The 27,067-nt window shown below is 42.6% G+C and overlaps 1 protein-coding gene across 3 annotated transcripts in view; it reads left to right on the forward strand.

The window, feature by feature from the left end:
- The window catches only part of Iqgap2 (IQ motif containing GTPase activating protein 2), a 277,678-nt gene that overhangs the window by 209,975 nt on the left and 40,636 nt on the right, over positions 1-27,067 (forward strand). For all 3 annotated transcript variants that reach the window (XM_052743525.1, XM_052743527.1, XM_052743528.1), the window contains exons 15-22: positions 4,591-4,758; positions 6,953-7,095; positions 10,793-10,963; positions 18,498-18,581; positions 19,927-19,998; positions 20,989-21,058; positions 22,622-22,830; positions 26,596-26,745. In XM_052743525.1, coding sequence (XP_052599485.1) covers positions 4,591-4,758; positions 6,953-7,095; positions 10,793-10,963; positions 18,498-18,581; positions 19,927-19,998; positions 20,989-21,058; positions 22,622-22,830; positions 26,596-26,745 — 1,067 coding nt within the window. The remainder of the gene's footprint in view (positions 1-4,590; positions 4,759-6,952; positions 7,096-10,792; positions 10,964-18,497; positions 18,582-19,926; positions 19,999-20,988; positions 21,059-22,621; positions 22,831-26,595; positions 26,746-27,067) is intronic.

Genomic DNA, 27,067 nt, shown 5'->3' on the forward strand with positions numbered 1-27,067 from the left:
GGTGTCAGCTCTTAATCACCACGGGCAGATGGGTGTGGCTGCATCTGATAGCTGACTCTGAAGTAGTATGAGTCAGAGACTGATGGAGTTGGCCAAGTGTTCATGATATTTCCATATGTGAAGCTGGCTGGTAGTTATTTCTCTCTTGAGCTATATAGATAGAAGAGTTCTAGGTCATGTAAAAAGGAATTAAACCAGTGAGATGGTGCAGTGGGTAAGGGTGCTTGCTGCCAAGTGTGAGGACCCGGGTTTGATTCCTAGAGCCCACAGGGTAAAAGCTGACTTCCATAAGTTGTCCTCTGTTCTCCATGTATGTGCATGCACGCGCACACACACACACACACACACGCACACACACACACACACACACACACACACACACACACACGCGCGCGCGCGCGTGTAAATGAATAAATAAATGTAAGAAAAAATTTAAGAGAGAGATCTAACTTGAATCATGAAAACAATCCAGGTCCCTGAATTCCCATGATGGAGTCTATTGAAAAACCCACAGGACCTTTTAATGGAGGACAGGCCAAGTCTCCTTGAGGCAGAATGTCAGTTCAAAAATAGTATTGTTAACCTGTTTCCCAGAAGGACTCATGGCCTTCTGCGTAAGGACTGCTGGGGGATAGGGATGGGTGAAAGACATTAGCAGATTTTTTTGGTCGTTTTTTTGTTTTGTTTTGTTTTGTTTTGGTGATGCTGGCTCTAATTCAAACAGACCCAAAATGTCACCATTGCTTCCCCAGAGCAGGAAAGTCAGGTGATCAATGGGGTTTTCATTTGCAGTCCCTCTCCCAAGAGACTCAGTGAGTCTGCTTAATACACTACGGTTGCTTGTCCTCTTCTGGAATGCCATGAGCAGAATCCCTGCATTGGTTCAAATGATCAAAATTTTTATTTTGTTTTATACCTCTATTATCAAAGAAGAATCTGAAATTGCCTCTAAGTTGATACAGTAACCATCTCCCTAACATAAAATCAAATGAGACTCCTAAAAGTGGAATGTAGCCACTCACCACCCCCTGGCATGGCTGGATCCTGTGCCATCAGGTCACAGAGTGCTTTGGAAACAGCTTCGTCTCCTCCCCAGATAGAGCAGCATCTGTAAGGACCATCTGGACTTTGTTTCCTTAGCTTGGAAAAAATGCGTTAATTTCTCTGAACTGGACTCTTATGCCCTTAGGAACTTTGAAGTCATTTTTTCCTAAGACTCTAATGCTTAAGAGAAAAAAATAAATTCAAGAGGGATGTGTAAGAGTCTTTAATTTGCATATACACTAAAGATAGTCATGATCTGCCCAGGCACCTTGAAGAAATGAGGTTGTAATGTAGACACTCAACCTAGCATGCCCCCTTCTTAGAGATCCAGCCCGCCTAAGAGTTATTCATTGTTTTCCTTACATATAGCCTGTGAATATTGGGTCTGTTTTTCACATGGAGACCCATGGTCCCTTGACTAGGAAAGCTAGAAGTTTCTCAGCTCATGTGGCTCTGCGTCCGTCGGAACTCTTCTGAACCCTCTGAGTTCTGTCCCATGCCACAAGAGTTGTGACCCCTCCTATGATATGTAATGATAAAATTGATTTTATTTTTACAGTTAAGGCTATGTATAGCCAGACATTAAAATGAGAATGTCCTGATTTTGATGGAAATTCCATCTTACTTTTAAAAACATTCCTCCTCCTTTGCATGAAAACCAACTCCTTGTAGGTTTGAAGCATCCTAGATGATTTAACAGAGGGCATTGGCCCCATGTGTGTCATTATGGGCCAGACTGAAAAGGGGAGGGGCTAAGTGCCAATGTGTTTATTTTCACTGGAGCATCTTGCTTCCCTGAAACATTGCAGTGTTTCTCAACGTCCCCCACCCACCCAATCATTATACCCTAAGGAATAAAAATTTCTCCCTAGACTTTTCTCCTCCTGACATTACAATACCACAGACATGTTGTATACCTATTTATGTACCATATGTAGACCCATGCTTTACACGTTAAAGAACCAGTGGTTGCTATGTTGGGTGTTTATCCACCTGTGAGTGCATCCTTTAAAGAGAGCCCACTGGTGTGAGGCTTAAGGTCTAAAACACTTGACTTTCTGAAGGTCAGTTATCTGACATCTTCTACTATCTATGACTTAACCACCAGCCACAGAGTAAGTTTCTAAGTCATCAGAATAGACGTTGTACATCCTGGGCATTGGAACTAATCTGCTCTACTCACAGGGGACCCCTGGGACAGACTTGAGCCAGCCTGCTCTTCCCATATACACAATTCTGAAGTCCACGGTTGTTTCCTGCAGAAGCCACAAAACTCCCAAGAGTTTGACTGCCACAGGCTGGCATGCAGATGTTCGTAGGAAGTGATAATACCAAAAACCAGGGGACTTGGAGGACATGTAGTGCTAAAGAATACACCCAAACACTCCATGTCCTCCCAAGTATCACTTGCTTTTCTCAGTATGACTCAACAAGCATTAAACACCTCCTGGGTACCACAGTTAGTAAAATGAGGAGCAATAAGTGCTCAGCTGCTTGTTGAGGGTTTTCAGAGACCTGTTTTAGATCTTCAGGGAAAAGAGTTCCAGTTGGTACTGGAAATCCACCCATGTGGCAGCTCTTTGCTCATCCACATTCAACTGCAGGAAACATTCCTGTGTTTAAGAGCTTGCACCTTCATCATACATCTTTCAAGGAAGATTAGTTTGGCCGTGTGAGTTCAATGCAACGGTCTCATGTAGTTCATGCAGGAGTTTTTCTTTGTCACTTGCTTATTCCTCCTGCCTCCCTGAAACCCAAGGCTTTTCCCATGTCAACTCTTCATCCTCCAGAGCTTTCCTGGGGGAGAGGAAATGATAGAGGAGGGTGACCACTGTAATCCTCGCTCAGCACAAGAGCAAAGGCTCACTGCTGTCTGTATCTGTCATTCAGCACTCACTGGAGTTTACTGGAGAAGTTCCCTGATACTGTCTGTGAGCATCTCTGGATTCACAAGGCGTTGACTCCAAGCTGGCCAAAGTCAACACATTCCATGATCCTTCAGCTGTATCTATTCATAGTATTACTCATAATATTAGGAGCATGCAAGCATAATTGGATGACAACCATATATTCTGTTCTAGTTTCATTCTGACCAAAGGCAACTTAAAGGAGAAAAGAGTTTATTTGGCTAATATAACCAGGTTGCAGTCTATCATTGACAGAATTTAGGGCAGGAACCCAGAGGCAGGAACCACAGGGGAACTCTGCTTGCTGACTTGCTCTCTAGCTCCTGTTTAGTTAGATTTCTTTTTTTAAAAAAACATTGTTTTTATTTTAAAGATTTATTTATTTATTATGTATACAGCATGTATGACTGCAGGCCAGAAGAGGGCACCAGATCTCATTACACATGGTTGTGAGCCACCATGTGGTTGCTGGGAATTGAACTCAGGACCTCTGGAAGAGAAGTCAGTGCTCTCAACCTCTGAGCCATCTCTCCAGCCCCTAGTTAGATTTCTTATATAGTCCAGGGCTACCTACCTAGGGATGGTGCTAACCACAGTGTACTGGGTCCTTATGCATCTATTAATAATCAAGGCAGTTTCCCCAGAGATGCCCACAGGCCGATCTGAACTTGCAATTCCTCAATCAAGGCTGATACTCTCAGATGACTCTGGGCTGTGTCAAGGTGACAAAGCTAATAAGGACAGTCACTTAACACTTGCTGGAGTTTGACATGTGGGTGAGGGGGAACGTCCATCTTCCCCTTCTTTGCGTCGAGATCTTCTTCCTAAATATAGAAAGTATTTTAACTTGGCTTCCCCTTATCCCCCCTCATTTCTAACTTAGTGTATTTACATGCTACAAAAACAATTTCATTGGTTGGACCAGGGCATTCTTTCCTAGAACTAAGGTAGATAATAATAACAGTATTAACTAGGTTCCCTTAAGCATCCGAGAGTTCACTATGACTTTATTTATGGGATGAGGCAGACATTTGAAAGGTTTATTACGTTTAAGTTGATCCAAAATAAAGTTTCTGGATTCCTTTGCCCATCTCTACTCACTGTGCTTTTCTAGAACATTTCCTTAGGTTGGTTATGACAACCTTGTCAACAGTGCTAGTTTAATACAAGAGAATATTAAGATTTCCATAGCTGAATTAGTATTGTACTGACTCCAAAATAATTGTCTTCATAAAGTGAATTCTCAGTTATAGGTTCTAGATCAGGGCTGTACATCCACCATTGGTGCACATTCCCCACCAGTCTTCAGCACATACGTCACAGTGTGGAGCCTCCCTGCCATGCACCCTGCATATTTACATTACAACAAGCACCACCTAGTTACTCTCATTCCCACACAAGCCTAACCAGAGAATGTTGGAGCTTTACCATGCCATGTTCCCATAGAACCTCCTCTTTTCAAACCAAACGGAGAGGAGAACTGGTGGTTGGCCAGGTGTGCATGGTCAGACTATTGGACAGAGAAAAGGTTTAGTACCAAAATACCAAAGCCGTCCTAGAAGGTTGAAGTGTGTGTTTATATACCTTAGAGAAGTAAAAGGTAATGATGATCAGAACCTTTTTTGTCCTCATGACCCAGGGGTTTCACTGGTTGTTGACGTCAATGAGTGTTTGGATAGAAAGCAGTCGGAACATATCCTGTCTGTACTGAGGTCTTCTTCTAGTAATATCCATAACATAATCCCAGAATGTGCCAACAAGTACTATGATACCCTCGTGAAGATGAAAGAGTCCAAGACTGACAACGGTAAGCATTTCCATGACTTAGCACAAATGTGTCATTTAAAATACGGTGGTTTCTATGGCATTGTGATTTCTTAATTGGGGGACAGTGGCTGCTTTTACATCAATATTCTGAAATTGTTAGCGTCTACAGCAAAGGAAATGTTTTTAGGTTCTTTTTTAAAGCTGCAGTTATCTCAGCAGCAATGCATAGATGGTAGCATCATAGAACTGAAAAAAAACTGAGATTTTTCTACTAATAACTGCTACCATTTAACCCTTTATGAGACAAATGATATGTAATTATGCAATGTTAAACGGGATATGAAGCGGGAATAGATGAGTAAAATGTAACAGATCCATATACTGGAATATTAGCAGCCACCAAAAGGGATGAAGAAGATTCATGCTACAACATGGGTGAACTTGAAAACGGTCTGTTCAGTAAAGGAGACAGATGAGACAGCAGGGCCTGGTAAGGTGCCTCAGTGGGTAAAAGCACATGCTATGAAAGTTTGATGACCTGAATGCTAGGCCTAGAACACATGGTAGGAGGAAGAAATGGACTCCTAAGAACTGTCCTCTGATGTCCATACATACACCATGGTGTACATGTACTGGCATGTACACACACACACACACACACACACACACACACACACATACACACACACACACACACACACACACACACACACACACACACACACACACTTAATTAGAAATGAAAGACCAGCAGATTAACAGCTATCCAACTGCCCATTTGAAGAGAAAACTGTCGCTTCTTCTGGACACTGACAAATTGAACACTTGAGTATTTAAAACTAAAAAGAATCAACACATACTTATATAACCTGGTTGTATAATTATATCTATTCAGTTATTTGAATGTATTTAAATATTTTATGAAGACAACCACTCAAACTTTGATTTACCTGGAAAGATGGCAAGTCTATTGGACACTTAGCAGGAGTAGATTTAGTCAGAACTTTTCAGTGGTTAAGGTAGTTCTTAGGTCTCTGGTTTGAGTCAGAATTCATGGCTAATTAAGAAAAATAAAGATTTCTAAATATACTATAATGTGTAGCCCATAGATTCATGAGGAAGAGACACTCTTCTCAACCAGCTTGAGCCATGGCTGCCATGACTTTCATAGACATCCCCACCCGCCCAAGCCACGCCCTCTCGGCAATTTGTTTTCTCTTGTGTGGTTATGGAGTGCATCTTGAGTCAAATCATGATCTCCCTTTTTCTCTGCTTTCATTGACCTTTATGCTGTACATTTTCTGTTTTGTAATTTGAATGAATTTACCCCCAGAAGTGACTCACCTCCACCTTAAATATGGGTCATGGTCCTTGTAAATCAGTTCTTGTCAGAGAAAGTTCTGGATGGCTTTATTGGCAAATAAAATTCTCCTCACTGGTCTCCTCCATTTAGTTGTGAGGGTGTCAACATCTCCATGTAACATGCATTACTTGTTCACTTTTGCTTTTTGATGGCCATATTTGACTCGGGCCATCTGTCTTAGTTAAGGTTTTCTATTGCTGTGAAGAGACACCATGACCAATGCAACTCTTACAAAGAAAACATTTAATTGGGATGGCTCACTTAAAGTTTCAGAGGTTCAATCCGTTATCATCATGACAGGGAGAATGGCAGTATTCAGGTAGACCAGAAGGCAGTAGGAAGTCAACTATGACACACTGGGTGGTATCCTGAGCATAGGATCCCTCAAAGCCCACCCCCACAGTGACACACTTCCTCCTAACAAGGCCATACCCACTCCAACAAAGCCACACCTCCTAATAGTGCCACCCCCTATGAGATTATGGGGGCCAGTAACATTCAAAATACCACACCATTCCCATGAAAGAATTGGAGTCCATAGTCAGTGTTAGATATTTATCTTTCCCCATTTGGGGTTGAGGTGGGGGGATGCAGGTGTGTGGTAAGACACTGCCATTGAGTACTCAAAATTCATTCCATTTTACTCTGTCGTTTCTAGCGACTGTAACATGGACCAACTGAACACTTAGTGAAAAATATTTTTGCTAGGTTATGGTATCTGGTCTATTAGATTTGACTTATCAAACCTAGTTATCTATCCCCTATCCCCCTTTAACCAGAGACCTGATAAATAGTATGTTGCTGAGCGTCTTGGTAGGAAAGTGTAAGAACTCCATTCCCCTGCAGATGCTAACGAACTCTTTTTCCTTAGTGTCTGGTGAAGGTTCATGGGTCAAACTCAACCTGCAGCAGAAATACAACTACTATTACAACACAGATTCCAAAGAAGGCTCTTGGGTCTCACCTGAATCGTGTTTGCCTAAAGAATCGTGGCTCACAGGAGAAGAAATTGAGGTAGGAGGTTGGTGTTTCATGGAAAACTCAACTGTATAAAGGGAAGTGTGGTTCTTCATCATGGAAGTGATGGAGGAGACTCGTCAATTTATTTGGAGGACGTGTGGGAAATAGTCTGCTTGGACTGGAGTTGAGTGTGCTGCCTTATTAAGAACTGTTAGTTCCATATGCTGGCACAGCTAACCAAAGAGAACCAAGAGGGCCAAAAGGAAGACACGTGGGCAGCTCGCCCGAGATGCCAGCTGACTTGCAGAAGTCAGTCTTCAGGTTTTTCTTCGCACAGTTCAGTTTGACTAATAATAATTTTTAGTTGTCAATATATTGTCTTACATCTTCCCTTTCTCTCTTTGCCTGCAACTTAATGTGAGACCATTCCAAATAAATTTTTCCCACCAAGTGCTGGAACGGACGCCTCTGCCACAGATAAGTCCGGCCATCTCCAGGATGGCTTTTGGAACAGACAGCAGAGAGGTGCAAGAACAGGGTGGAAGACTTTAATGTTCGCTTCTCTGAAACAATTGTCTTAGCGTGTTTTTGTTGGTTGATGTCATTTTTGCAAGTTTTGTATGTTCTAGTATCCAAGTGCAGTTGAGTATATTTTGTACATGACTTTGATTTAAGTACTGACCCAAATTTAAACATGATATAGTGAATCCGAACTTTTATTTTACCTCTAAAAATCTCTTAATAGGTCCTTGACCCATATTTGAAAGTTTAAGCTGACCGTATTTTACTTGCCAAAAAACAATTTCTCTATTCTCTCCCATCCCTTATAACAAAATACCTATTTGAGTTTGATAGAAACAACGTATCAATTAGTGAGTACATTGTTGTTGGCTGTTAGAACATTATGATGTTAAGTTCAGGAGGAAGAAACCCATTCAGAAGTGTCTGTGTTGGCTTCATTGGTCTAATGCTCTTTCCTCTTGTATGGAACATTGGCCAAAGTTTCAAAGCATAGGTGATTTCTCCTGTCTGCCTGGTCCTTCTTAGTCCAAATTCATTCTCAAGTCCACAGTAGTTTTGTTGTTGTTGTTTTAGATGGACAAGAACTCAGTTCTAAATATTTTCAAAGAAGAAAGAAAAGCAACTTAAGAGTAAAGTTGTAGAAAACATTGGTCCAAAAAGCCCTTTTCAGGCTCCGTTCTAAATCATTTGTTTTTGGTTTTGATTTGGGGTGTTTGTTTTTTGCTTTGTTTTGCTTTTGTTTATTTGTTTGGTCTTTTCAGTTCTCCCATCCTATGTAAAGGAATGAAAGACACAGCTTGGCAGAAACTGACCCTTCTGTGACTATGCTATATTAAATTTATTTTTAAGGACATGAAAATAAATAGATGCAGCTGGAGAGATGGCTCAGGGGTTAAGAGCACTGGCTGCTCTTCCTGAGGTCCCTGAGTTCACTTCCCAGCAACCACATGGTGGCTCACAACCATCTGTAATGAGATCTGGTGCCCTCTTCTGGCCTGCAGACAGAACACTGTATACATAATAAATAAATCTAGATAGATAGATAGATAGATAGATAGATAGATAGATAGATAGATAGATAAAGTAGATACTCTCTAGAAAGTTTCCTTTAAAAAAAACAAACAAAAGCAAACAAACATAAAAACAAGAACTAAGCCATAAGTAGATGATCAGGTAGCTGTTGCTAGAGTGGCCTTCTTCACGGGATCCTTTATGTTCTGGGAAGTTGGAGTAGTGAAGAATGGAGTGAATAAAGTCAGAGTGGTGTGTAAATGGAATCACCCCTCTTAGGATGGTCAGATGTCAGAAGGAAGTTACAGCTAGAAATACTCTTTCATGTGTGCCCATGAGCACCCGAAGAGTGAGTAGCACTACAAACAGGTCTTCGGAAAGCATGAACATAGCATGTTTCTTTCCAAGGCACTGCCAGTCAGTTTGATCACATATCATCCTCGGAGGGGAGGTAGAGCACGGGCTGTGAGCATCAATGTTCGTAAGTGGGGGAATGAGGCAGAGAGTGGATGAAGGAAATGGGTTGAGTCTACAGCTTGCACAGGATGTGTCAGCAACACAGAGGCTTTTCCCAGGGCGTCCAGTTCCCACCTTTCCAGTCTCCCACTGTTGGCAACAGTTTCTGATGCAGCCACCTGTATATCTAAGTGTGATATTGCATGCCCATTGCTCTGGAATTAATAATGCAAGATGCAGCTCGAGAAACAGATTTACTGTGACACAGACAATGAGTGCTGCTTCCCAGGGGAAAAGGCTCAGGAAAGAATCCTCACCAAGGTTGCCTTGGACTCAAAAGACATGAGACTTGCTGATAAATGTGTTAGAGTATGTTCAGAGAGAATACACTGCTAATAATCATTTTGTCCTGGAGAAGAGAAATACAGCACTTAAATATAGATCACATTAGTATCATTAAGTCAGTCGCTGTTGGGTGTGATGGCACTCACTTTTTGTCTCAGCACTCAGGAGATAGAGACAGATGGAGCTCTGTGAATCTGAGGCCATCCTGCTCTATATACTACAGGCTAACCAAGACTATCTAAGAATCCACCTCAGAAAGATAAAAACAAGAGTCAATAGCCTCAGAGATGCGACCACATAGAAATATGTGCTACAAGTTGAGGGGCGGAGGGGAAATGTGGCCTGAATCTGACAATGTTTAAAGACAAAATTGAAAATGAGAAGAAAAAGCCTAAAGGACATGGTTTATTAAATAGTTTCAGATATCCAAAGTGCTTACAAATTTTAGGCAAAGAATATGAGAGCAATGAATGATTAGTGCTGTTTTTTTTTTTTTCCAAATCCCATGCCAGGATTGAAAAGATGTGCCATGCTGTGAAGAAGCAGCATTAAAGAGTTAAAATTTGAGTGAAAAAAAGACTCATCTGGCATGCAAAGATACCCAGATACAACTTTCTGTTACACTGAATATCTGTCTATTGAGTTAATAAATGGTGGATGGTCTCAGCCTTTTAAAAACAATAACCTGAAGTTAATGTCCTTGTTCAATGAATACATTTGCATATGTCTTCTCTTAACACTTTCTCTGCACCTTTAAATGATTTTCCTTCTTACTGCTTGAATGGACCAACAGCTGGGTGCAGATGTGCTTGAAAAGAGGCTCCAGCTGGAGGAATTACTCCAGTCTTTCTATCTACTAAGAGTGAAGGGCAACCCTATCAGGAGCCCACATGAAAACTTCTCGCAATCCCCTTCTTTTCCCCCATTCCTCTGGACTTCCTGTCTGTCCTTGATAACATTTGTCTGTCCTCTCCCACCTGTTTTCTGCCTCCAGTATCTGATTTCCCTTGGAACATCATTTGGGGCTGGGGGAAGGAAAAGAAGAACCTAGGACTTTCTGGTCACTGCCGTCTCCCCCTGCCCCAGTAGTCTGAGGGAGTGGGAGGCAATGTCCATTCTGATGGTAGTCAACCTTGACCCTTTTACAGTCTGTGGAATTCAGGCCGGAATCATGTGAGATCATTCCACACCTTCTTACACCACCTTGCCACCATGCTCAGGGGGATTCAAAAATCCTGTCATTGCAAAGAAGCTAAGCCAGATCATCCCGTGGCTCTTGTTAAGTTTGTCTTTAAACCAAGCCAAAAAAAAAGAACAATCCATTTCATTCCCTAAAAGCTGCCATTTCCAAAAGCTGTTCTCTATGTTCCTTTCACCCGATGTGTGGAGAGTAACCATAAGATGTATCTCTTGCCAGGATATCATTGAGGAAGTCACATCCAATTACATCCGTGAGAACATATGGTCTGCTCCAGAGGAACTGCTTCTCCGCTTTGAAGCCACGAGCTCAGGACCCCTCCTTAGGGAAGAGTTTGAAGCTAGGAAATCATTCTTGTACGACCAAGTAGACAGTGTGGTCAAAATACAGGTATGTGAATCACCTACCACAGTTACGGCAAGCGGTCCTGTCTTCCGAAAATACTTCCTTTGAAAACACAACAGTCAGCTACCAGCATTCTAACAGAGCTGAATGCAGACTCTTCCCTGGCTGGTGCGCTATTTTAGAAAGCATTTTTGACAGGGACTGCCTTAGTGATGAAGTATTTTAAGTTGTGGTCCTCAGAAGAGTATTCAGGCTTGCTCAGATCTGCCTGCTATCAGGTACCTTGCTCAGAGCTACCCGTGAGAGCTAAATGGCTACCTCAGACTGGGGTTGAAATTGGGCTTCTCCAAACAGCGGCGTCTCCATGTGTCCATCTCCTGCTGTAGGGGTTAGTGTGTGGCGATTACTGTCTAGCTTTTTCTAGCCTGAGCCACCAGAAGAACAAATGAGCTAGAGTCCATTCAGCCTCTGCAGGGCTCTTCTTTGTGTAACCGTCACTCTTGGTTCAGGCCTGCAGGGTTTCTCCTCTGTACCCCCCTCTTTAAAAATTGTGACCCAACAACAGAAATGATGACTTGAGCTTTCTCAAGGGAGGAAGAGAACTTGTCAGATTTAGATGTTTCTCCTGTATTCTTGCACTGCCCTATACTAGCCACCATGCTAGTTTCCCCAGGTCTGCATGTGTACCCTTTTCTCCGGAGGCTAACGCGAGCATGTCACTGATTGGTGGAGCTTACAGGGCTTTGCTTCAGCCCGTATCTGTGAGATTTCCTAAACTGGAGACATTTCAGTGGAAGAGTGTCTCTTTTGCAGCTGTTGGTGAACATCTTTGCCTCCTGTGCCTTGTGTTTATGTTATTTGGGGCTGAGGATGACTGTTATTAACTTGGTCTTCTTGTGTCTTGTGTAAGTGTTGGAGTGTTTTATTTGCTCAAGATGTTAACAGGACCAAAATTACTTTTTTTTTTTTTTTTTTGAAGAAATCTCTGTTGTAGACCTGACACCTAGGTTTTTTTATGTGAGCCATTGAGTTCTAGTTCAAAATCGTTCTAGCTTATGTGTTGAAAACACAGCCTAAAAATAGAATAATCTACACCATCAAAGGTAAAACAAAATTCAAAGTGTCAGCCAGTGTGGTGCAACTTGGACCAGCCCTGCAGGCTCCAGTCTTGGAACAAGAGTGCAGTTGGGAGTCCTACTGAAGAGCCCACCGTTAGAGATTGCCCTTTCTGTTAGAACCCAGTGCTGAAGTCAGGAGAGTGCTGGGACAGGACAGAGAAGCTCACATGGGGCCTTGCTCCTCCACCACAGCAGTGGTTCAAGATTGAAGAACATGTCATCAAACTCAGAACTTAGCTACCATGCCTTCTTTCCTTCCATCTGGCATTTTCCCAACAATGAAGGCTGAGGTCTAACAGTAAGGTAATGACACCGATGTGGCCCCGAAGGGAATGCACTGACCCATAAAACCAAACGACCAGGAGCCAAAAAGCATCGTGTTGATCTAATTTCTCACCAGAGTTGCTAATGGAAGCATCTTAAAGAAATACTGGAAGGCTTCCCCTACACAAAACAGCTCAAGCTTTCTAGACAGTCCTCTGGCCCCAGACATACATTCTTGACAGTTTTAGAGGGAACTACAGAAGCAAATCTTCTTGGCCCAAGCCGGCCAGATCCAGGCTACACTTAGAGCTCCTCAGATGTCCGGTCCAACATGGAGGGAAACCAAAGAGAATCTACTTGTGTTTCTGTTTTCTGTGCTGGAAGTGAAGCCCACTGCCTTGTGTATGCTAGGCAAGCACTCTGAGCGGCACCCCCAACCAACCATCCAGTTTTAGAACAATTAGAAGTCTCTAATACAATTGCTTAATGTACAGCTGGGTGTATGGCTCAGTGGTAGAGTGTTTACTGGCATTCCTGAGGCTCTGGGTCCAGTCCCTACACACACACACACACACACACACACACACACACACACACACACACACACACACACACACACAAAGCCAAAGTTTGAAAACAAGTAAGCCAGAAAAAGTCATTATACATAAGTAAAGGAGATTTTATTTATATCAAATATATAGAAAATGAACATAATTTGTAAAAATGTAAATGAAGTAAATGTCGAGTGATATTCTTCCAGAAGAAAATTTTATACTGAAATTGTCAAAGAATTTAATAATGAGACATTGTATATATGGGTATGTGGGGAGAAGTGTGAATGGATCAGTAACAGCCGTGGCAATTAAATTGTGACATCATCAAGTATAAATGAATGAAAGTGAAGAATGAAAAAATAAACATTGAAAATAATTGAAACGGGCCTGAATTGTTGGAATCAGAAAGCCAAGAGAAAGAGTAACTGACTTGACTGGTGCTGGTGGCGGCGGCGGCGGCGGCGGCGGCGGCGGCGGCGGCGGCGGCGCACACCTTTAATCCCAGCACTCGGGAGGCAGAGGCAGGCAGAGCTCTGTGAGTTCAAGACCAGCCTGGTCTACAAAGCAAGTTCCAAGACGGGCTCCAAAGCTACACAGAGAAACGCTTTTTTTTTTTTTTTTTTTTTGGTTTTTTGAGACAGGGTTTCTCTGTGTAGCTTTGCGCCTTTCCTGGAACTCGCTTTGGAGACCAGGCTGGCCTCGAACTCACAGAGATCCGCCTGGCTCTGCCTCCCGAGTGCTGGGATTAAAGGCGTGCGCCACCACCGCCCAGCGAGAAACGCTTTTATTGAAAAAAACAAACAAACAAACAAATAAAAAGTAACTGACTTAAGACACATTTCCTCGTGTAAAAATTCTAATGCCCTGCAGGATTATGAGGCTCGGGTGGGACAATTCACACTGAAGACATCTCCAGTTGCTGCTCTTAGGTGCTCAGTGTGTGATGAGGTATAGAGACGACTCAGAACAGATGGTAGGGATCCAGTATTAAGATCATTGGTGTTTCTGTGGGAAGAGGTCAAATACAAAATTTTATCTAACAGGACAAACATAACTACAGTGGAAAAATTTTTCCTTGAACTACTGAAAGCTGGCTTATCTCTCTTAAGGAAGGATGTGGTAATGACTAATATCAAAACTTAGAGCTGGGCGGGAGAGATGGCTTGTCAGTTAAGAACACTTGCTGCTCTTCCAGAGGACTGAGTGTGGGTCCCAGCACCCCTGCCCTATGCTTCATCCCATCTGCCTGTAAATACAGCTCCAGGAGATCCAACACCTTGCTTGAGCCTCTACAGATACCCACACCCATGTGGCATACATATAAGTAAAACATAAATGAAAACTCCTAGCCCTAGGACTGACTAACTGAACTTCGGGCGAGGAAGGCCACAAGCCTCCAGGCAAAGAGAAGAAACGGCTTGTGTGAAGCAATTTCAGAGCCTAAGGGCTGCAAAGCAGGGGAATCCCCTTGGGGCAGTTGTTCGTTGTGCCGACCCCATAGGCTTAGCCTGGTAGGTTGCTCGACTTTAGAAGGAGGGGAAAAAGAAATCGTTCAGAGCTTCCTGGCTACCCTACATCACAATCTTTAGACGTTGTGATTAGAGTTCTGGGTACCCATCATCAAGCAAGACAGCTGCTTCAACAGGCCCGGTTTTCTGGAGATTAACCTTGAAAATATATAAGAAGAGGAGTAATCTCCAGTATTTCACAGTAAATATGTGTATAGTCACAGAAAACAGAATAAAGTGGCTACTATAAATTTTCCCACAAGTTCCCATAGCAGCGAAGAATGATTTTATTACAAAAAACTCCCAAATCATGACATGGAGACTTAATTAGTTTTCAGTGTTAGCTTATGCTCGTTTCTGGCTAGCTGTTTCTTCTTTTAATTTAAATTAACCTGTTTCTCTTCATCTACGTTTTGCCTCGGGACTTTTTACCTTTCATTCTGTATGTCCTGCTCTGTGTCTGCTGGCTGGCGCTGCCTGGCTGGCCCCGAGCATCTCCCTATCTCTCTCCCTCCTTCTCTCTCCTCCTCCTTCTCTCTCTTCTTTTTTCAAGTCTAGATTTCTCCTCCTATTTATTCTCTCTACCTGTCAACCACGCCTGTCCCTCTCCTGCCTAGCTATTGGCTGTTCAGCTCTTTATTAAACCAGTCAGGTGCCTTAGACAGTCAAGGTGAAACAGCAACACATCTTTTCATAATTAAACAAATGCAGCATAAACAAGTGTAATACATCCTTACCTAGTTAAACAAATGCATCAGAAACAAATGTAACAATCCTTACAGTGTTAAAACAGATAGATGCAGCAGAAACAAATGTAACACACTGTTAAAGTAATAGTCCACAACATAAGCAAATGCCGTTCTTACATAGTTAAGAATTCCTCAGCACATACTTGTTCATTAGAGGAACTTGAAGTTTATGGCTATGAGTGTGGACTCTTTTGCTAACACAGAATTAGACAAGCTAGACCTACTGGAATAGAAACTTCAAAGCTGAAAGAGAAAACTGTAGAATTTTGACAAATTAAATGTAAGGCGTACAGTATTTCTGCTTCTGTATAGATTAAAATCTATTAAAATCTATACAGAACTTAGCTCAGCCACCCTTGTTTAGGAAGCAGCAATGAATACTTCTAACAGAAACATTCTGGGGAAGTCTATACAAATAGCTGATTATGAGGTGAAGCCTGATACCAAAATCTCACAAATAGTGAGTATTGAATCATGTATACAATCAGTAATGCCGAGTGGACAAGGAAAGTGGCTGAGGCTGTGTTAATATTACAGATTAGGTCCTCGTGTTTGTGAATCTGAATTAGTAGAGATGAATTTGTGAACTTCAGTTAATACTGGAGAAGCAGAAAGAGACCTTGAGCTGATGCCAGCTTTGTTTTTGCTGTGAGCATGGCTCAAAGAAAGATATGTAATAAATATATTGTCTCATAATTATACCTGCGCTACCCACCAAAATGTATGAAGTGTTGTTCAGAGCTTTCTTAGGCGTGTGACGGCCACACTGCTGTGGAATCCCAGTGACCGGGACATTAGGATGCACTTCCCTGTCTCCATCACATTGATGAGCCATTTTTGTGAAGAGTTGTTGATGACATCAGACAGCAGTTTCTCATCTCAGAAGAGCCACACTGCCACAGATCCCCTGGTGGCCCATCTAAATGGGCACTTGATTAAGACTCCTTTAGCTGGAGTTGTTTATATCTTTACTACTCACAGTGTGAGCCACATTCCAGCTTGATCATTGCAGGAAACCTCTCAGAAATGCAGACTCTCAAGTCCCTGTGATCCTGTTGAATCCAACTTGCGTGTGCTAACTAAATCTTCGAGTCTTTCTGTATAGATGCTCATTCACTGTAAAAGCTGGAGAAAGAAAACTCTTAACGTTCATCTCAATTGATACTGCCAAGTCATTTGACAAAATTCTAAGCCCATTTCTGAATATTTTTAACAATTGTGTTGAAGTCTTGGTTTTGTTTTTGTTTTGTTTTGTTTTGCCTTTTAGTTTTTTTAATTTTTATTTTAAACCTTATTTGTATGATTCTTTTGCTTGGGTGTATTGTGTATCAAGTGTTTGCTCATGCCTCTGGAGGCCAGAAGAGGGCATCAGATCCCCTGCTGCTGGAGTTATAAATGGTTGTTGAACCAACATCCTTGTGGGTGCTGGAAATCAAACCTGAGTCCTCTGGAAGAGCAGTCAGTGCTCTTATCTCCTGAACTAGCTCTCCAGCCTGGGTTTTTGCTTGTCTTTGTTTTGTTTTGTTTTTTTAGAACCTGGCGTCTTTGTAATGATAAACTGTCCAGTTCAGACTTTAAGTATTTTTCCATATTTTTAATCTATCCCAAAATATAATACTATAATTTTGTTCCTTTATTTCTTTTTTAGTTTATTCATATTTGAGTAAATTAATATTTGGCTAATACAAATAACATCTTTAATATGTTTTTATTTGTTTTTGACATATAGAATCCATTTCAACCTTGTAACTAGCCCATTGATCCCCTTATGCTGCAGCTACTTTTTTTTTTCTTTCTTGGTTTTTCAAGACAAAGTTTCTCTGTATAGCCCTGGCTGTCCTGAAACTTACTCTGTAGACCAGGCTGGCCTCGAACTCACAGAGATCCACCTGCCTCTGCCTCCCAAGTGCTGAGATTAAAGGTGTGTGCCACCACCACCTGGCTACACATCTCATTTTTTAAAGTATTTTTGAATCTACGCATAGCGCCATGTACCTGCAATCCCAGCACTTGGGAGACTGAGGCAAGAGAATTGTGAGTTCAGGGCTAGCCTGAGCTACACAGTATTACTTGTCCCTAAACAAATAAAAGATGATGAACTCTGTTAAAAATAAATTCATCTGACCGTAATCATATTGAAAACGGGCCTGTAAGATGGTTCAGTAGATAAAGATGCTCACCGTGGCAGGCCCCATCTGGTAGATAAGGAGAGAACTGGCTCCTGCTCCTTCAAGTTATACACACATACACTAATGACTATGTAAATGTAAAAATAATAATATAGAAAACTATACATTTGGGGGAACTTTAAAATTGCTTGGTTTTGACTTCCATTACATTCCATACATTTCCCTGTCCCTTGAGTATAAAGTAGTTTGTCAAAGGGAAAAAAAATGGTGGTGGCTTAATGTCCCTCAGTTAGGAATTAAGTTTTAGTCAGTCTGTACTTTCTAAAGCGCAGCAGCTGAGTTAGTAGAGATTTTGATCTATACAGAAGAAGAATACTATATGCCTTACATTTAATTTGTCAAAAGTCTACATCTTTCTCTTTCAGCTTTGAAGTTTTAATCCCAGTGGTTTTGCTTTGTCTAATTCCGTGTTAACACAGATGTTTCATGTATGTGTTAAATAGAAGCCTTTCATATAACTCAGAGGAGAAAGCAAACCTTGGCATATTGTTGGATCTCATTTTCTCAAAAGGAAGAAAATGATATATACATAATGACATCTTTGTATTTTAATGCATAATGGTGTTCATATGGGTAGATATGTTGTATAGATTTAGAAATGTGCAAAGTAAAAAATGAATAGTTCACTTTGGAGAGAAACCAGATGGAAATAGTGACAGACATAGAGATAAGTCTTACTTTATGTGAGAACACACGAGATGATAACTGGTCAATTATAAGCATATCTTTAGTGATTCAGTCACAAACGAGGGAAGTGCCTTCCTTCCTAGTCCAGGCCACCATAGACCACTTGGTCCAGTAAAGATAATCATATATTAGTTGCTATTTTCAAGCATCTTATATTTCTACCGAATAACACTCTTAACAGAACCCAGCTAATGCTATGAGAAGGATCCCTTTTATTGTCCCCTTTTGTCACCCAGGGCCCTGGTAAAATTAAGCTTCAAGTAGAAAACTGGGTGCCCAACTGGCCTTTGATTTCCCATTCTCTGCCTGCCCCAACTCTGGTTCTTTCTCATGCATCAGCTGGTGTGCTCTGCCCCAGTTAAGTGTCCACCGTTGGACATGGTGTCCAGAGGAGACCTGGAGAGGAGGGCGCCTGCTGGCGTCCCACTTCAGTAACTCCTGAGACGTGTTTCTATAGCAACTGTGGGCAGCTGTCACTCATCAGTCCCTCTCCATCTGCTCTTCCCCCAGGCTTTCTGGAAGGGGTGTAAACAACGACAGGAATATCTGAACAGACAACAAGTGTTTGCTGGTAACGTTGATTCCATTGTGAAGGTAAGTATCGTTTTCGGCCATGTTGAGTGCTCGGCTGACCCATTGTCTCTCACTTTGCCCTGACTCTAGAAGAACAGAGATGCGTAAGCCTTGAAAGTCAGTCCTGGGTTTGGAGCATCTTCGGGCAAGTTGATGAACCACCGTGATGATCCTTTATGTGGTTAGGAGAATCAACTGTGAAAATGTCTTTGTGTCCAGCTCTTTGTCTAGAACATCCAAATTAATTTTTTTTTTTAAGCTGGGATCGTCTCCCTTCTCTATCCAGTCTGGTTTCATGTTCCTCTTATTGCATTTGCTAGTCTTACTTAGAATGCTCAAACATACCAGCAGAAACCCTCCGCTGTGAGGCAAATGCAAAGCCAGTGACCCAGAGGCTGGCTCTGAGCTACAGAAAGGAAAGGTACCGTGGTGGCCGCGCTTAGCTAAAAGCAAAAGAACTAAACAAAAATGAACTGGTAGATGACTTGGAAATCTAGGTGAGAGTCAATAAGGGCCAGAAAGAAACTGAAATGGGGAAGTTGAAAAGATACTTGAGAGGGCAGAAAACGACAGGGCTAGAACCACCGTACCTTCACTCATTCAGGGCGTGTTGTCCTGTGTCCGCTGTGGAATGCACCCATTCCCGCAGAAAACTGTTAGGCACACTCGGTCCCCCCTAAGACCTCTGGAGAGCTTTTCTATAGCATCCTAGAGGATGGAGCTGGGGAGATGGCTCGGCCGGTAAAGACACTTGCTGTCAAGCCTGATGACCTGAGTTTGGTCTCCAGGACTCACCTGGCGGAGGAAGAGAGCAGGCTCCCTCGGGTCGTCTTCCCACCTATATACAAGCACCACCGTATACACCCTCGTGTGCACATGCACACACGCAATGAGTAAATTCCATTAAAAAAAAAAAAAACCTAAGGGTGATGGGTTGCATTTAAAGGATGATGAAAGAAAGCCTGGATTTAGTTTTATTTGATTTACGGACTCACTGTAGCTCAGAAGACTACCTTGTTCTCTTGACTTTTACTTGCTGAGATGGAAACTAAGCTACATAGCCCAGGCCATGAGGTGAAGGGTCACATGGAATGTATTTTTAAGGATCTTGAAAGAAAACAACAAAAGAAGTGAGAAATGAAGGGGAGGCTTTGCTATCTGTTGATTGGTAGGCTGTTAGTCCTTGTTCGTCCTTTGACACAGGATCTTGTATGGAGCCCAGGCTGGCCTCAGCGTCCTGGGTGCTGGGTTCACAGGCATGCAAGGCCACTGGTGTTCAGCAGACAATATTTTTAGAAAGGCAGTGTCTTCTACCTTGAGGATTGTGTGGCTATCACCGTGGTGGCTCTATTTTACTGTATTTCAGATTCAGTCCTGGTTCCGAATGGCGACCATGAGGAAGAATTATCTTTCACGACTGCAGTATTTCGAAGATCATGTAAGACACATGCACATGGCTTTCCTTTTGGGCTAAGAATGAACTCAATCAATACTTACTGAATGCTAGTACTGAATAATTTGACTAAACGATGCTGGTGACCACCTGGGAATAAACAGACCTCAGAACTCAGTGAGACAGGAACAGGAGCTTACCTTTGAACTCAAAAGTCACACTGAGTCAGGGACAGAGAGGAAATGGTGAGAGGAAAAGAATGGGCTAGTAATACCAAAAAGAGAACATTCTAGTCCTGTATTTTCTTATTTTTTTAAAATAATTTTATTTATTTTTACCTCTTGACAGCAGTTTCCCTCCCTCTCCTCCCATTCCCTCCCCCATCTCCCTTCTGCTCCCTCCCCAAATCCACTCCTCCTCAGTTTCTGTTCAGAAAGGGGCAGGCCTCCCATGGATATCAACAAAACATAGCACATCAAGTTGCAGTAAGACTAAGCCCCTCCCCTTGTAATAAGGCTGGGCAAGGGGACCCAGTATGAGGAATAGGGTCCCAAAATGGCAGCAAAAGCACTCGGAACAGCCCCTGCCCCAGCAGTAGGGAAGTAGATCAAACTACGCAACTGTCACATATAGAGACAGGGCCTAGGTTAGTCAAGTATTTTCTAACATGGGATGTACAGTTCATCTGGCTACTAACTGATTAATTTAAATCAAAACTATGGGTAAAAAAAAATGTCTGAATCTTCAAAGAATAAAACGATCAACATCAAATGGATCATTTAGGTCCTGGCATCCTTTTCCTTATTAATTTAGACAGTCCTTCTATAGTCCTGTTTATTTTTGTAGCTAACTTATTTTACTTCTTTTTTTAAAAAAAAAAAAAGATGACCCACAATGTGGGAGAATAAATATTAAATGTGCTACATCTAAATATCAGTGATTTTAACAGTATCAGTTCTTAAAAGTCCTAAATTCTAAAACAGTGGGGCAAATGGGACTCCAAGAGATCATAACTCCCCTCAATGTTTTTTGCAGAAAAATGAAATCGTGAAAATCCAATCCCTGTTGCGGGCAAACAAAGCCAGAGATGACTACAAAGCGCTGGGTAAGTGGGCACCGTGGGAGGCAGAGCCTGGACCCCTCCCTGGCCAGCAAGGACACTTCTCTAGCCTATAGACTGCAGAGGCTGTCCCAAGAACCAGAGGACAAATGCAGTCTCTGACAGACCCTGGTCATCTCCGGCTCTAGGTTCTGAACAAGTGAGCCCAGGGCGGATAGGACAGGAGGGGGCTGCTGCCTGTTAGGAGGGAAGTGGAAAAGCAGAGTGGGTATCACTTCTTCTTCAAAAAGAACAGAATCGGCATAAATCCCATTGTATTTTAAATTTGAGTTATGGGGAAGGATAAGAAGACAGAGAAGAAGATCCAGCTACGTTGCAGGTGTTCACTTTATGGCCTGCCTGCCTGTCCTGATCCCCTCCTCTCGTTTTAAGGGTTGAATATGTTTATGCAGGAAAATTTGAAAATAGTCATAAAAGGCAACAAAACAAACTGGGCATGGAGGTGTGCACACCCGTTATCTCAACATGGGAAATGGAGGCCAGGAGATCAGGAGGTGAAGGCTGTCCTCAGCTGTAGAGAGTTCAAGGTCCGGTCTCAAGATAAACAAGTGAAGTAACAACAAAGCAAAACACAGTCTCATCTCCCAACGGTGGTAACCACAGACACCATTCAAGGTCAGCTCTCTAGCACAGATCTCAAAAGTAGGACAGCAACAGAGGTGACGTCTGTGGTCCATGCCGGGTTCGTGCTGAGTCAGCAGGTGTTGGTCAAACTCAGCACAGAGTCAAGCTGTAAGTGTAAGGAAGACTGACTGACAGGGGCCTTGATGACAGGGCAGTCAGCCAGGTGATAACAGTAAGACACTCCTCTTCTTAAGTACTGGTCATCCCCGTAGTTGGTTTTACCTGAAGCTGATCTCATGACATGTAAAAGTGTCACAGTGTCAGAGAATGAGAGCAGAAACTCTTAGAATTTCTACACAAAGGTCCCCTGAGGCTGGTCCCTGGGTTCTCAGCAGCCCCACCCCATTCCCCCTTGGTCTGTGCTTAAAAGGACAATGACCAGATTTCAATGTCTACCATCTTTTTACTTCTGCCAAGCAGAGCATTCACTCACTTATCCTCTAGTCGATTCCTGCTTGGCCGTTAGAGCCCCTGCTCTTCTGTCAACCCTTGTTGGCCTCCACCCAATTCTGGCTCCTTCCCCAAGATCCTTTGTGCTGAGAGAAACCACTTCTTCCTGCAGCCAGAATGTTAATCTCTTATCTGGCTCAGCCACCGGGTCTTAGAGCTCAGGTCTGTTGGTTTAACTTTCTTTCCTCATCAATAAGGCAGAGATAGGTCTGTCTGCCCAGTGTCTGAGTCTGCTGACCATGAGGGAGAGGGCTGGCTAATGAGTATTAGATAAGTAGAAAACAGTGGGGCCAGGCATTATCAGTTTTGTGCGTTTGTTTATATGGGTTTGCTTATCTTGCTCTCACTGATGGAGAACAACCACGCCACAGACTGCATGCTTTGGTTGGTTTGTTTTTGTAGTAATAGTTTCATTGCAGAGCCAGCTGTGAATGATAATTCCCAATTAAAATATGCCTCCTCTTCTCCCCGCAGTTGGCTCTGAAAACCCACCTTTAATGGTAATCCGAAAGTTCGTGTACCTGTTGGACCAAAGCGACTTGGATTTCCAGGAGGAGCTGGAGGTAGCAAGGCTACGGGAAGAGGTAGTGACTAAAATCAGGGCCAATCAGCAGCTGGAGAAAGACCTGAACTTGATGGACATCAAGATTGGACTGCTGGTGAAGAACAGAATCACGCTGGAGGTCAGTGGGCAGTGGGCCCCTCGGCTCCCAGCAGAGAAGATGCATGTGTATGTGTATGGTCCAGGAAAGCATGTTAGGAATTTTGTACAAGTTGTTCAAAGCTCATTTACCATTTTTGTTATGTTATTAGTTTTCCTGCCCCTTGCCTATGGCGTATTTTTAAAGCTTTTTAACTATTCTGACAAGATGGGTTCACTCAGGGTAGTATAGTTTCTGAAATGAAACTCATGTGTGAGAAAACCTGCTATGTATATATAAAGCCAAGGCCTTTATATAGAACAAAGTATCCCACCATTTAAAATTGCATGTTCTAATATGAAGATACGTGAATCTGACAACAACAGGAAACACTATAAAGTTACTGGGGACTCGGGTCTTTTCCCAGAATCACCACAAACTAAGAGGGCTGCAGATGATTCTGATATATTGAAGGGTGGTATAGTCGGGCCTAGTTTCCAGTTCCTTGCAATGTTCAAGACAAGTGGAGTCTGCCTTCAATATACACAGCAGTTGCAATCCTAGAAAATCACGCACATATTGACATTTTTGTGTATGGAAAAATACGTTGTGCGTATATGCAGAACACTTAGATTTGAGGCTCAGGTACTCACAAACACACCTATGTGAATGAGCAGATAGCCATTCACTATTTCTACCAGACAAGATCATTCAATCATCCTACAAAAGGCAGAGCCCCTGTCATCCCTAGCCCCTACCCACCAGAAACCACAAATGCCTTCCACTTAAGAGCCCCCCAAACACCTCTGTAGCTTCCAAAATGTCACCTGAAGAGTGACCCTGTGTCACCAGTGGCTTTCAAACAATCTATGGGACATGTTAGAAGAGCAGAAAGGGAGTCATTATTACCCAGGAACAAATTAGACCTCCCCCATGGCCCTGTTCTTTTCCTGTATGCCACATCCATTTTCCAAAAACTGAAGACCCTGGAGAGTCAGAGCTAGACAGCCAGTTCTCTGGGATCTAGCACGCGGCTGGGGATGGCAGCCACAGGGGCACCTGGGACAGTATGTGAATGCCCCACCCTCATACTCCAGGTCTGATAATAACTTTAGATGTGGTGGTGCTCACACCTTTAATCCCAGCATTCAGGAGGCAGAGGCAGGTGGATCTCTGTGAGTTTGAGGCGAGCCCGATCTACACAGTGAGTTCTAGGACAGCCGGGGCTATTAACACAGAGAAATTCTGTCTCAAAAAAAAAAAAACAAAAAAGAAAAGAGAGAGAGAGAGAGAGAGAGAGAGAGAGAGAGAGAGAGAGAGAGAGAGAGAGGAGAGAGAGAAAGAGCTGAAGAAAAGAAAAAAATGAAAATAGAGCAGCTTGTAACTTAGGAATTAATTGTTTTCTGAATATTCGAAAATAAAACTAGAATTTGTTTTGTTTCTAAAAAAAAATCACTTGATCTTTTTTTCAAACATTGTCTGTTTGTACCTTTCAGTTGCGTGAGAACTCTGAAAGTGTAACATCTCCCAAAGGGTTTTTCACAATGCCTTTTATGGCCTTAAACTGCAGCTGTACTGTCCCCATACACTTGTAAACAGGAAATGCCTTCTTCTCATAATAAAGGCTTAGTTTGAAATCACCAGATACTCTAAATAGTGTGTATCTTGTGGAAATAGTCATGTAGCACATACCCCCATCTCTATGAATGTTTGAGGTTCGGTTTGGCTTTATTAAAAATATTCATTAATAATCGATAGCTTTGTGAAACAAAACTAATTTTTTTGAGCCAGGAGCTCTGCAACATACCTGTACTTAGCTACTGGGGAGGCTAAGGCAGGGAAATTGCCTTAGTCCAGGAGTTGGGCATGGGGCATGGGCAAAACCCTCTTCCCTCCCCGCTAAAAGTTCATTTTTCTGCGTATATTTTCAAACACTAAATGCGCATCCAACATTTACTAGAAGTTAAACCAATGATTACTAAATACAGAGCCCTTTATCTTATCGCTGACGGTTCCATGTCTGATGATAAGATTAGAACAGTGTAGGTTTACCTGTAACATTATGGTACTGCAAAAATGAAGAGCAACTTAAAACACCAGGTAACTGAGGATCCATGACTTAGATACTTTGCTTGTTTGCTTTCGCCAAACAGTCTAACCAAAGCAATCTAAGGAAGGGTTCCTCTTAGCTCACAGTTTGAGGGCCCAGTCCATCATGGCTGGGAAGGTGGGACAGTGAGTGACAGCTGCTTGAGCTGTGGTAGTGCAAGGCTGCTCACTGCCTCCACCGCCGTCAGGAAGCAGAGAGGGATGAACACTGGTGCCGACCCGCGTCCTCCTTTTTCATTCCTTTCAAGCCCTCAGCCTATGGGATGGTACCACCACACTGAGGGTAGGGCTTCCCTCCTTGTCTAAACCTCCGTGCAGACAGCCTCACAGACCTGCCCAGAGGTGCGCCCCCTGGCTATTCCAAATCTGATTAAGGTGCCAAAGAAGATTAACCATGTCAGCTGTGAATTTGGCTTGATGTGTATATTATGCAGCCACTAAAAAGTATCCCTGAAGACTATTTGAGGGCAGGAAAATGGTTTACAGTATAAAAGAGAAAAAACAATACCTAAAACAGTATGACTTCTCTTATTATTAAAGAAAACTTACTGAAGAAAATCCAGTAAAAGAAAACAAAGTGATAGAACTTCATTTATTTGTGTTTCCTGAACAAAAAATAAATGTTGAACATCTCTTATGCTTATTAACCATGTGTGTATCTTTTAGGGGACATGCCAATTCAAGTCCTTTGTATGGGGGGATTGGGGATGTATGAATTCTGAGTCTTTCTAGTTTTTAGTAGTAAGAGCTTATCTATATATTTTGCAGGCATTTTATCTTCTCCTGTAAGTCTTGAAACTTTTTAATTTTGATGACAGCCAATTTTGTTGTTCCTTTTGTAACTTGTGTTCTGTGTTATATAGAAGAAGCTGTTGTCCAATCCAAAGTCAAAATTGCTGGCCAGTTTTCCTTTCTAGAGGTTGATAGTTTCCACTTCTATATGTATTTCTCTGTTTTGAGTTCCTTTGTGAGGTAGGGGTCTGACTCCTCCCCTGTGGGTGAAGAGATCTAGCTGTTCCTTCATCCTTTTTTATAAAGAGTATTCTTTTTCCATTGAATTTTCCTGGTGCATGCATTAAAACTTGAGAGCATATGAGTACAGCTTTGGAGAATGCCTATCCTAGTTAGGGTTTCTATTTCAGCAAAGAGACACCATGACCATGGGAACTCTTATAAAGGAAAACATTTAATTGGAGCTTGCTTACAGTTCAGAGGTTTAGTCCATTGTCATCATGGCAGGAAGATGGTGGTATGCAGGCCGACATGGTGCTAGAGAGGTAGCTGAGAGTTCTACATCTGGATCAGCAGGCAGCAGGAAGTGTGCCACACTGGGCCTGGCTTGAGCTTCTGAACTCTCAAAACCCACCCCAGTGTCACACTTCCTCCAAGAAGGCCACACCCACTCCCACAAAGCCACACCTCCTAATAGTGCCACTCCCTATGGGCCTATGAGGGCCATTTTCATTCAAACCAGCACAATGCCTACAACAAAGCCTGAGCTCACCCACAAGGTGCTGTTCTTCAATTTAGTGCCCTCTCTTCCTTTGTTCCTAGATGGGGGAAACAGTAAATTCACTCTTGCAGCAGTGTGCGTGCGTGCGTGCGTGTGTGTGTGTGTGAGAATGCATGCGTGCACGCGTATGAAGGGAGGTGGTAAAGGGTACCAAAGTAAAAATGACGTCATAAAATTCTTCACAGGACGTAATCTCACACAGAAAAAAGCTAAATAAGAAAAAAGGCGGAGAAATGGAAATACTGAATAACACTGACAACCAGGGGATTAAAAGCTTGAGTAAGGAGAGAAGGAAAACACTGGAGACCTACCAGCAACTGTTCTACCTTCTCCAGGTGAGCGTGCTTCGCCCTCCGTGATGGGTCTTGGATAAACACTGTTCCATGTTTGTGGATCTTTCCCCATGCCTCAGCCAAGAGCGCAGTTATGGGCTGTATGTTAACAGTATAATAACAGCTTCAGCAGAACCGGTTTCTAATAACAGCTTAGGAAGTACTGTACTGAGGACCAGCCGTCGCGTCAGATGCTTTACACAGATTAACTCGTTGAATCCCTGTTTCTAGCCCTGTGGGTCCGGCTAAGTACTGTCATCCTTCCCATATGGCAGATGAGAAAGCTCAGACCCAGCCAGTGAATGGTGGGCAGAATGCAGGCAGT

This window comes from Peromyscus californicus, unplaced genomic scaffold (genome assembly GCF_007827085.1).
Source record: "Peromyscus californicus insignis strain IS unplaced genomic scaffold, ASM782708v3 Scaffold_18__1_contigs__length_77618521, whole genome shotgun sequence".
In the NCBI taxonomy this organism is placed as follows: domain Eukaryota; kingdom Metazoa; phylum Chordata; class Mammalia; order Rodentia; family Cricetidae; genus Peromyscus; species Peromyscus californicus.